General features: G+C 39.7%; 1 protein-coding gene across 35 annotated transcripts in view; it reads right to left on the reverse strand.

The window, feature by feature from the left end:
• Positions 1–370: 370 nt before the first annotated feature.
• The window catches only part of EPB41L3 (erythrocyte membrane protein band 4.1 like 3), a 143699-nt gene continuing 131589 nt past the window's right edge, over positions 371–12480 (reverse strand). For 15 of the 35 annotated variants that reach the window (XM_086891749.1, XM_086891738.1, XM_086891818.1 and 12 more), the window contains 10 exons: positions 11014–11088; positions 10499–10600; positions 9021–9749; positions 8381–8503; positions 7462–7854; positions 6289–6420; positions 5753–5851; positions 4615–4695; positions 4231–4347; positions 371–3001 (listed from right to left, as the gene is read on the reverse strand). In XM_086891749.1, the coding sequence (XP_086747875.1) occupies positions 4237–4347; positions 4615–4695; positions 5753–5851; positions 6289–6420; positions 7462–7854; positions 8381–8503; positions 9021–9749; positions 10499–10600; positions 11014–11088 (1845 nt within the window). In that variant the 3' untranslated portion in view covers positions 371–3001; positions 4231–4236. The remainder of the gene's footprint in view (positions 3002–4230; positions 4348–4614; positions 4696–5752; positions 5852–6288; positions 6421–7461; positions 7855–8380; positions 8504–9020; positions 9750–10498; positions 10601–11013; positions 11089–12480) is intronic. The other 20 variants (XM_086891909.1, XM_086891869.1, XM_086891903.1 and 17 more) reach the window with 6 other exon arrangements.

A 12480-nucleotide genomic window follows, 5' to 3' on the forward strand; every position in this document is an offset into this window, starting at 1 on the left:
TGAGACAGCCTTAAAAGATTTCAGGGGCATACATGTTAAGGGATCCCAAGCAGCCTTAAAAAAAATGTCAGTGTGATTTAGTCACTCTTTCTGTATGTGTAATGATGTGATGTCACACTATTGATGTGATCACTTGCCATTCTTGCCTGGTGTGCACAGTCCTTAACACAGTGGTGCAGAGTAGTCAGTTCTCTCAGGATTGAAGCTGGGACTCCAGCTTTAGCAAGTAAGGGTGTCTCCCGTGCTGGTGTCTGTGTTGGCAATGGTGCCCACAAGTAATACACTATCTGATGGTTTGTTTTCCAGGCTGGTTTATGTTGAGAAGCCAGACAAAGACCAACAACAAATGAGAAGAGACGGACACAAAAGATGGTTGGTAGAAACAGGCAGGTGCTCTTTATTTCATGTGGCACAGCATTAGGCAGACAACCCAAGAAACAGTTTCTAACAAAAACCAAAGCTATCACTTCCAGGAACCATCCCCCAAAAGAGGGTCTACTACCAACAGTGGCACTGAGATGTCCTTGCCTGTCCACTCTCATCTCCTCATAGTTTTTATGCGCTTAGGCTGTATCTTAGTGGTGAGTGTCCTTTCCAAGGAGACTAACTTCTTACAATGCAATATCTTTAGACAGAGTACATACTGTGCAGGATCACCAGAGTACAATCTCCTCAAGCCATGCTAAAATATAATGCTAACTCTGGAGAGAAGGCTGTGCGATCGCCTCGTGTCTCTCTGAGGTAATACAATGCTGTTTCTTAGCTGACAACATGAGGGGCACCTGAGGGAGGATCAATATGGCTTCAGAGTCTATTTTTAAACTCCTGATGCAGTAGCGAGGACCTGGTGTGCCATCGGCTGAGACAGGGTGAGGACCTCGTCCAGCCCCGACTGCCACTGGGCACCAGCAGCACCAGAGAGCTGAGCCTACTGTCACTCAGGGGGGTGAGAACAGAGATGGTCTTGGACAAGGAGGAGAAGGAGAAGGAGGAGGAGGAGGAGGAGGAGAGGGCCATCAGAGATCACAACAGACCGTCAGCTTCTCGTGGGTCATTAGGCAAAAGGTAACAATGACAGCGGTGTGGGGAGGGGTTACATTGTTAGCACTCTGGATTTAAAGGCATGAAGCATGGCTGGTGGAAGGAAGATGTTTTGGAGACTAGGGGCAAAGCTTTAAAAGCCTTGGGATATTACTTTTAATTATTATCTACAGGTTATTCTCTCTATATATACTATTTTTTCTTTCTAAATTATGAAAATAAACATTTATTAACAAGTCACTGGGTCAAATCCTGCTCTCCACTGAAGGCAAATCCATTGACTTCAATGGGAGGGAGCCCCGTGTAAACAACGAAGGGCAAATTTGGCCCTTTATGTCCTGAAAAGTCTGCTTGTACCCACTGTCTTTCAATCTTGCAAGAAAATACAGTTTGAAGGGTGAACTAATCATTACAAATTTCTCTTAAACTACCAGGGGAGTGTCAGTGAGATGTGGCAAAGGAGAAAAAGAAAAAAGAAAAAAAAAAAAAAAAAGTAATACTGCTTTAAAGATAATTTTATCCATGTTTCAGAGCCAAAGTACAAAAAGAGAGTGGATCTGGATCAAGAGCTACTGGCCTTTACTTTCTAAGCAACAACAAAATTCTTCATTTAGCTTCGGTGAAATGTTACACAACCAGAGAAAACAGAAGGAACCCAACAGTCCTTTTCCTTTGCAAACATCATACGTCCAAAGGTGAACACTGTAATCCCTTTGGATTCTCTGCTAACTCCCACTGTCTGCACAGTGCAGTGTCAGCCACTAAAGACAAAACACATCTACTGTGCACGAGTAAAACCTGTGGTGTCTTACAAACAACATTTTGATGTTTTGAATGCTAAAAACCACTAGGTGCTTTTAGACACAGAACAATACGATTTCATATGCATTTACCACTTTTATTTCACTATGCAGAAACATACATTCACCATGTGTTGTGATGCAGCTGACAGTGTAATGGACGCTATCCCTTCCGTGGGTATTAGAGCTGGACACTAGCGAGTTTTCAGTGGACGTTCTGTACAGGTTAAGGCTTGACTCAGAACTAGATAGTAAATGCTGACCAGATTCTCAAACAGATTTTTTTTTTTTTTTCCTCTGAGAACAAAAGGGAAATCAATAGAAAACCATCACGGTTATTTCAGATTAATAATTTTCTAAAGCTGCAAACTAAGTAAAATACAGATTTTTTTTTTTTTTTTTCTCCAAAATAACTACATATAATTTACAAGGTTAGGATCTGTGAAGGGTGACTGGAAGCTGACTCTGATCAATGCTGACAAAAATTATTAAAGTTAATATACTAAAATCATTACTACCTCATAAGGTATTCAGTCAGGTATACAAAGCACACTTTGTAAGCATTTATATGTTTGGATAAGAGTAAAGATTCGTCATTGTTTATTGGGCAGTAATAAAACCAGATGAAACAAATATAAGATTCAAGTTGTTTACTGAATAAACTGTGTTATTGGCACATCTAATGTGTGGTAAAACATTATACACAGTACCTATACAGCTTCTAGCATTTTGGGGGTAATCTTCATTTACAATATCTGTAAACAAAAGGCTTGCCACCTAACAAATTTTAATTTGTTTAGACTTTCAGAAACTGTGAAAGGCATGAACTGTTTATGTGTTACATGAGATCACTGTTTATATTGTTTATGAACGTGCAGGTAAAGCTGAAAACTTAGACATTTTAAGAAAATTAAAAATGCTGCTTTTCTGTAATTTTATTGTTGCTTCATGCAATATTGTTTAACTGCTGCTGATTCAGATTGCTTTCTATGGGAAGGTATCTCTGCCAGTTTCTTTATTAACGGTCAAGATCAATTCTTCTGTACTGAAATTTTCCATAGACAGATACAAGTCAGTCAGGTTGGAACTGAGACTCCGTATAGGCTCTCGTATTCCTACTGGTATGCATGTCTGGATTCATATGCATTTCTAGGTTATTCCTGCAGAAAAGAAAACTGAGTTAATTACTCAAAGCAACTACTCTCTTGCAAAAGAGATTTTGTCAATTTGTTCGCATAAGAAAAGCTGTTTGAAAATGGCATCATCCCCATATAAGCAACTTGGACCAAATCCAAAGTCCACTGATGCCAACAGAAAGAATTAGTGACATCAATAGACTTTTTAAGCAAGCCACATTGAGCTGTCTCTGAAACAATTAGCAGAATACCACAAGAATCACAGCTACTCACTCCTTAGTGACTGGTTCCATCTTCCAAATAAATAACTGACACTGAAATTCAGTTTTCTTTAGGGTCTGCATATCCAAAAGCAGGAGAGCCAAAGAGCTTCAAAAGGTGCTGTGCATTATACTCTGTTACTTACACCAAGTGCTAGGGAATACACATTGTTTTAAGAATAAAATGCTGCTATCGATTCAACAAATCTGACAAGCAGCTTTTTCTTCCCCTTCTGCATACAGCATTCAAAGCAATTTGTGCAATGGTGCTGGCATTAGGAGTTTTTGCATAGCAGGTTAGTATGCATGACATGTTTCTGCACACAGAATAAAGATAGGAATATTGAGGCGTCTGTTTAGCCAGCCACTATTGGAGAGCATGCCTTTACTGAAGGAAAGCTAGACGCAAGGAAAGCTGCATTATCATCTCATCCTGATAAACAATGCTGCTTTAAAACATTAAATGTTCTTCCAAGTACAAGAAAGCCAAGACACCCAAATACCAACAAACTAATTCACTGCGTTTAAAAGCGAGTTGGACCATATCTTTGCAAGTTGGGAATCAAAGCATAACTTTTAACATATCTGCACAAAACATTTAAAAAGCAGCTGTAGGTTTTTCCCTTGGCATTTTAAAATCAAAATGCACACCTTTAAGAACAAATTTGTTTTGTTCTTAAATGACACAAAAGCAGACAACAGATTTTTTTATGACTTCAGAAATAGAAAATTAGACTATAACAAGGCATGGACAATGAGGACTTTTCAGAAAGCCAACGAAAGCAAATGAGTAGTTTCTCCAGCTGGCACTGTTTAATGAAGACAGATGTCTAGAGCTAATGTGGTTTATTTTCAAATATCAGAACTGATAACCAGCAACTTGAAAATGCCAGCGAGAGAAAGTGAAGAGTTAAAGGTGAAATATGGTAGGAAAACAACATCTGCAACATGCCAGCTCAGTAAATGCCTAGGAAAATCATCTGGTCCTCTTACCTGTGGTCAATCCTCCCCATCTTCTGGTGTGATTTCTGTCTCTTTATGTACCACTACTTTGGTCACTGACATGTCAGGGTGCTGCTCTTTGGCTTCTTTAATTGCCTGAGCCAGCGCCTATCCCAAGGAAACCACAGAAGGGCAAAAACAAAAAGGAGGTGGAACATGCATGATCAGTAGCAAGGTGGAGAGATTCATGACATATTACACAATTTACAAATGAGGAAAATGATTAAAATATGAAATATACCATCACTGATTTAACTACTATTCCCACTTAATTTAAGGCATGCTAGTATGAATAATATCTGTTGAAGGAATGTTTAGAAATGTTGTTTTTGGCAGTCTTCAGGGTAGCCTTTTTTAGCAGTTTGTAGATTTTACCTGATCATGATCAATATCTGCATCTCCTGTGATGACTATTCGTTTTTCAATTCTTGTCTCTGAGATGCCTCCTTTCACAGTCTAGATGGGGGGGACAAAAATGCATATCAGTAACTTACTTTGGAGTGCTGCTACTCATCCCCAGAATGATCAGTGCAGGGATTCTCTCATGACTGGACTGAAATGGCTCAAACAGTTTGCACAGAGGTGACAACCCTGGACTGCAAGTGAGAGTTCTGGAGTTGGCCTGAATGCTCTGAATGGACTAATGGCCTCCAGATGTCCTTCCAACACAGGAAATTTTATAATTCTAGTTAATCTGCACATGCATCAAAAGAGATGTCTGTATGTCAAAAATGACAAACTCTTCCCATGAAAAACAGAATGGGAATATAGACAGCCCATATTCAGACCTATTTAAGTCCAACTGCTTGCTTCAGAATGGCATAGGGGTATGGCTTTTGTATGGCTCTTCTACTAATGGGGGAACTTCACTGCAGAAAGATGAAATCCTGTTCTCAGTGAATATTGGTAGGAGAGCTGTCATAGTACTAAGAGGGTTTCTGCTTAGGGAGGAACTGTTACTTAAATGCTGCCTTAGAACCTGGAAGACACTGCATGGTTTGTCTGTGCAGATGAGCTTTTGGTCTGGCTGTGTGCAAGTTCCTCAGAAACACAGTGTTGGAGCTGACTGAATGTTCTGTTATGGCTACAGGATATAGATTCACTATGTGCTTTCAACACCACGCAGTGCTAATATCTCAGGGCTGAAAGGCACAGTAATGGCAATGGAGCCTCATGTTCAGACAAGTTTTTCCTTCCAGGATACCATATGATGCCAATACTCTTCCCAGTTCCAGGTAATATTTGCAGCTAAATCAAGTGTCTCTGTACAGCAAGGTTTTGTGCTTTCATAGACATACCCAAAATGTTTAAGATTCGTGTGAAGTCATTGGATGATGTGTTAATCAACTCAGGATAGCCAAAGACAGGTGAATAAATACAAGGATGGTAAATGTACAACGTTTTGTCAAGAGAGTATCAGAATGTGTTTTCTTTTTGAAATAAATCACAGAACCAAAGCTAAGACAGCATACACCCCGGTGAAAAAGGAGCTCTGTGTTTTCTGAGGACTCACTTTGGTGATATGTGTAGTAGTTGTAGTGCTGGTGGTTTCAGATGTGATTGTTTGTGCACTCATCAATACACCTGGTTCAGAGTCAGCACCGCAATCCACCTAGAAACCAGAAGAGGAAACCAGTCACTGAAAAAATGCTCTTGAGCACAGGGAGACAAGAACTGGGCCATCAAAATTCCCTGTTTCTACAATTCTTCATAAAGTGAGTATCTTATGGTAGGGGACAACTGCTATTAGGGCGACCACATGTCAGTATTTCTCTGTGCATCTGGAGGCTGTCCTTCCCCTCTGAAGCACAGATGAGAGGATGGTGCTTTTAAATCTGCACTTTCAGCAACGTTCTCAAAAGGCCCTACATCATGATGTGAGAGTGACCCTCTGGTAAGTTATTCTAATGTACTTCCTCCTCATGCTAACATTTAATACTTGAACAACTTAGAAAAGTTTAAACTAATAAATCCACTTAAAGACGAGTGAAGAAATGGGTTCTTTAAAGCCATGTTAAATTAGACGTTGTCTTTTTCAGAATTTCTTACCTGAGAAGACTCATATGTAATGGTTTTTGTTTCTGTATGGACTACTGGCACTTCCTTTGTTGAAATTTCAAGGGTTTCCCCACCAGCGGGAATACTGCTGAAACTTATAGTCTCAGTCTTCACAACTGGCGACTGCATGAACAAAAAAGAGGGAATTGGAACATTTAGCTAAGCTTATGGATTTCTCTACACAAATTTTTTTTTTCACTTGGGGCAAAGAAAGAATAACTAAAAAGTTCTCTGCATTTAACAAAAAAAAAAAAAAAAGGAGAAAATTATTTTCATTACAGTGGTACATTCATGTGTATAATTGTGGTAACATTTAGCACTTCCCTGGATTTTACAAAAACAAAGTCCAAAATGTTCTAAATAATATAATAATACAATGATACAGGAGGCAAGGGTCACAGCTTGAAAAACAAAAGGTTCCCTGTGAACATCAGGAAACATTTTTTCACTGTGGGAGTGACTGAACACTGGCACAGGTTGCCCGAGGATATTGTGGAGTGTCCTTCCTTGAAGATAATCAGAAGAAGCACTCTGGACATGGTCCTGGGCAGCAACTCACTCTGGATGTACTTGCCTGACCAGACTGGAGCAGATGACCTCCAGAGGGCCCTGCCAGCCTCAACTGTTCTGAGAATCTGTGATTCTACATTTTCTTAAAATGACAAGAGAATGAATTCTCTGCAGGCTTAGTAGTTTCATCTCTTGGGAAAAAAACCTGTACAAAACAGCTCTTGAATTCTACTAATGGGGCTAAGATGAGGAACCCAGTCTGTTTAAGACACAGTACACTTATTTATAATTGAGCCAAGCATGGAAAAAACCAATCCATTTCCTATCTTTGAGGACATGTGAACTTTGCCAACCTTGATGGACTTTGCCAAACAGAATGCCAGCTGATCTTGTCATCTGTTGTGTAAAATGCCATGAAATTTGGTATTTCTCTGTAGCATGGAAAGCAGTTTCAAGTAAAACATGCATGGCATTTTGCTAAGCCTTGCAGGTGACATGAAAGGAGGAAATAAGAGGAGAAAAAAACCTGCTTGCTGTAAAAGTGCAATCATACAAGCTGGGCACACTTTACTTTTAATGACAGGAGTTAACTTAGCCCACTACTGCCTACATTCACAGTTCAGCACAGACATGACCAATTTAACATCAAGTTACCTCAAAATGAGGTTTTCTTTCCAAAGACTCTGAAAGCTGGACTGTTGTTCTGTGCTCCTCCACCTGCTCACACGAAGCAGTGGCAGCGGCTCCTTCCTGTTTGGTCAGGGCTTTCCCAGCCTCCTCCCTTTTTTCCTCCTTCGCCCCCTCAGTCCCAGCAGAGCCCTCCTTCCCTTTCACGCCAGCAGCCACCGCCGATGCTGCCTCAGCCTGGGCATCCAGCGTAAGTCCGGCCATTTTAGCAGGATCCCCGCCTGCATGCACCTCCATCCCATGTCTCTCCTTGACAACTACAGTCTCTTGTACAACCTTCTGCACTGCATCCTGATCCGGCTGAACTGCTTGCTTCGTGTCACTGGAAGTTATCTCCTGAGACGTTGTCGTGTCTATTCTCTGCAGGGAAGGAGGAAAAAGCCCTCAGCATCAGAAGCACACAATACTATTTGATTTGCAGTAGCTCCCAAGCTTAATGTACTGTGAACATAAATTTTGAAAAATGGGCATTATATTTTGCCAAGTTATTTTTCTCACATTGCATAGATTTTTGTTCTCAGGATGTTATCAGTAAAGCAGAAATGGAAAACAAAGCAAGAATCAAAATTTTTAAAAGTGAAGAGAAATTTTGATGATGGTGTTCTCCCCCTTGGTATTTTTGTGTGAGTTTTACAAAGACAAAATATAGCACCCCACAAAATGACCAAAATAAAATGAAATGAAAGAAAACCTGGTTACTTTTTTTTTTTTTCCCCTTTTTGGTGAAGTTTCTGTTGGTGGTCCATTGTAATAAAGGAAAACACACATGAATACATGCACTAGTTTTACAGTTCCATATTGTGCAAAAAAACCCCCACAAAACAAGAGAAAAGTAAAAGCAATTGCTGTGTGGTTATGACACCGATGGAGGGAATCAAGCAGCCACCTGAGCCCAGCTATGGGAAGAAGAAGTAACCCCTCCTATGAACTCAGTCGGTTTTCTGGCGGACTCTATTAAAGTGAAGATATCTGAACCATCCAAGGTTTTTTCACTGGTGGACTGTTTAGTCTAAATAGACAAAGAAATCTAGAGTCATACACAGAAAAAAGGCAGATGCATATGCACAGACATATTAATTGCCAAAACCAGAGGCGGAGACGGAGGAAAAGGAGAAAAGGTTGCAGAGGCAAGGAGAGGTTGGAAACAGGAAAAGAATGGGAAAATAAATCAGAGCGAATTCATAATGGCTGTAGTAAGCAATAGTTACAAAGCGTAGTTGTTAGCATTGGCGTTTTGCTGGTTCAAGCAAACCTTTTTTTTTTTTTTTTCCTTTTATTAACAAGCCACAGCAGCAATACTTAATTTCAGTACATAAACCAGGAGGGTTGAAAGCCTTATATAATGTCTGCTTCAGACTGTGAGTTGGAGTCAAAGTATGAGAGAAAAAAAATAAGCTGGGTTGGCTGCTGTCAACATAAAGCCAGGCAGCAGGAGAACCGAAAGCTAGGGTGGTGTGAAGGGATTGCCTAAAAGAAGTCATGCTTTTATCTTTAAATCGTGGCATGAAGTGAAAGCCACTTGTTACCACTACTTTTGATGCAGACGACTCAGTAACATAGTGAGCAGTAGCAATGGTAAATGGCTGTTCTCTGGAATATCTCCACTCAGACAGGCTCTTATCTGTCCGGGCAAACGCCCCTGCTTTTACAGCTTCTCCGCCAAGATGCTTTTCTGCTTTGCCAAGCTGTAAGCTTTCCAGTGTACCAAGTAACTGCAAATCCTGGTCCATCCTCAGTGTTTTTTTCAAACTCTCCTCTTCAGGACTCTGCAACTGAGATTCTGCTTCCTTTATGGGTGTCAGAGAGTCAGACAGCTTCCTTCTCGTGCTCTGCACATCGGATCCCCGCCTGGCATTCTCATCAGCGACAGGCTTGAGGATTTCATACTTGGCCACTATTGGAACGATTTTCACAGATTCTTGCACTTTCCTTTCCATTTTTTGCAAAGTTTCTACTGAAGGCTGTACTGCTTTCTCGCTCTCTTTAGCTTTACTTGTCATGGTTACAATTTTCCCAGATACGGTATCATAGGACTTTCCTAGGGTCAACATTTTCTGCTTATTCTCCTCATTGGATCGTATTTCACTTTCCAAGTCCTCAAAGCTCTGCATTAGAACGGTACTGGATTTTAATATCTCAGGTGGAAAGGCACTTTTACTGCTCACAGTCACTACTTTGTATGCCAGATTTTTTTCCGATTCACCATCAACTACCTCAGAGGGTATTTTGTCTATAATAACCCAATCCTCAGTGCCCTATATTTGAGAATAAAAGCTAAATTAGAATATCTGAAGGTTTAGCTGTACTTCAGGAGCACTAAATTATGAAGACTTTTAAGAAATCACATTGCTTCTTCTGAAAGCATATAGTAACTTTTAGCATTGTACCTCTTAGAGCAGTTATCAAGCTAATAAACAGAATCACCTTAGGCAAAATACGATTTCTTTGCATATTCTCTCTCTTCAGAGGTCCATATGACATGGACCCAAAAATATTACTTTTGCCACACTATTTCTGTATTTGTTTGAAGCAAAATAGCATGTCAGCACATAATTACAATGTGATTGGGATCAAGCTGGGGTTAAAAATCACACATTGCAGTGTTTCACAAAGCTACAGTCAAAAACAAATTACAAAAATAGGGCAAATAAGCCCATTCAACTGTACCCCAGTTGTTACAAACATGCTGTTAATGATGTTTTAGAATAGTACGCTTTTGTATGCAGCCTGTACTGAATTTCCTTGTTTTCCTTAGAAGAACATCAACGCCCTTCAGGACTGTTTAAATGGAGAAGCACAACACAGCAAACTGTATAAACTAAGCATACTACTACAAATTCTGAATGAAACTTAATTGCAGCATCTTTTTTCCTCCTCATGCAAATGTGCTATGTGCTTTGCTTTGACTATGCAATCAGCATCCAGTTATTTGACTTTAAGACCACGACTTCTGTATTTAACTAAGCAAATTATGTAGTTTAAAATCGAATGAATTAAAAATAACCTCTACGGATGATGGGATACTTTTCTGGATAATGATTTGATGAGAAGTAACCAAAGTGCCAGCAGATTCTCCTTCCTGCAGCTTCTTCTCTATCACACTTGGCTAATAGAAAAACCAATAAAAATATAAAGTTCACCATCACTCAGCATAATCTAAATTCACTTGACAATATAAAGGAAACTCATTCTCGTGACAGAAGTGCCCCATTCACCGTAATGTTCTCAGTGAGGTTTATGCTGGAAATGCATGCAAACTGCAAACAACATCCAAACAGCACCGTGCAAGTAGATTTCTAACTAGCAGAGAAATCAGTCTCCATTAGGAAGCCACAAGCTCTGGAGAAGACCCATTCCTCAGAATTTGGTCTCCAGATTATATCCCTATCTGAAAATTATGAAATAATAATAAAAAAAAAATATTAAAAGGGAGGGCTTGGAAAGGAAAAAATATAATAAAATAATAAATCATTGCCATCCTTTCTGACTGCATTTCAATGAATTATTGTTTGTTTTTACCTGCATTTCAAGGAATGTAGTACCTCCCTTCTGCAAAAATATGAGTTTTTCTGATTTTTCTGTTTCTTCTTTGGTCTAATGTCAGGGGAATAAATGATTTTAGTAAATGGAGGGTATAAAGTCCACTATATTTTACAGTAGCTCATATTTCTCCACTCTACAAATTATTAATCACATGGAAAATTAGGAAACAGAACTAAAGGGAATCATTTTACAGCACAGAGGTTTCCAGTAAGAAGTGAAATCAGTGTCTCTCTATGGAGAATGCAAAGGAAACATGAACATACAAATGGTATGTACAAGTGTAGACCAAAACCCACTAAACTGAGCAACACCAGGTGTGGATGCATTGTGTTTGTTGCATTTCATATTATCCTTTAATTTAACTTTTAAACTGATTAAACAGATTAAAATTTAACTGAGACTGATGCCAGCTTACACAGCTTCCACCAACAGCCCAGAACAGGCCCCTCCACCTTCACTCTGGGCAAGGCTCTCTCCTGAGTTTGCAGCTCTCTCTACTGAAACAGGCAGAAGGCATGCCCAGCAAAGATTTCAGCTCTCCTTTTTTCCATGCTGGAATTAAAAGTCTAAGAAGCACCTTTCCTACAGAGGGGGCTAAATGTTTTTCTATTATCCTGTATTGTGACACCGAAATCTCCTCACTTTTATCCCATCAGCGCTTTCCCAGTGCTATGAGAATCTCTCTACCTTGGACAACTGGGAACATTTTAAATGCTGATAAGACTCAATTTCCCAGGGCTTCTGAGTCCACCTTCTGGGCTGGCCACTGTTGTCATTTGGCCAGAGAAAGCAAGTCCCTGCAGAGCAAAATGGGTCTCTTGACAAACCCTTTCATATGACTTCAGTAACTACTATATTTAATACATAGTATTATGGAAGTTCTATGACTGGCATGATAAAAGGGTACATATACTCAAGAGGAAAGATAGAAATTTAAAGAGAAATATGAAAATAGAAAGGGATAAATGGCTCAACTCCCTGACTGCAGTGAGATACAAATCTCCTTTATTCCTAAAATGTTGGTTTCACCCAATCCAGGTCAGATTAAACACTGTCAAGGACTTTGTCAATATGATGGCTTTCATATTCTACAGCTATCTGGCCACCATCACGGAAGGTATTTAAACTATATTTTCCATCATTAAGGAAAACCAAAGCATCTCCCCATCCATTCTAAGAAACCTAGTGGTGACTAGACAGGCTTAAAGTCACACTGACCAAACACTCAGGTGCCACATGCTCAAAGATCACGTTTTGAGAAGACATATTTTCTTTTCTGTTCTTGTTTCATTATAAGGAGTAGCTACAGGTAACAGCACTGAACACATTTTAAAGTGGATATGCTAAATGAAATGTGTAACTTTGACTATCAGAAGGCAGTAGACTATCTTGACTGCCTCTGCATGTCTTAGTAGACATCAAGGTGCTGATTTTGACCTATGG

Source organism: Cyanistes caeruleus, chromosome 1 (genome assembly GCF_971803275.1).
Source record: "Cyanistes caeruleus chromosome 1, bCyaCae1.hap1.1, whole genome shotgun sequence".
NCBI lineage: Eukaryota > Metazoa > Chordata > Aves > Passeriformes > Paridae > Cyanistes > Cyanistes caeruleus.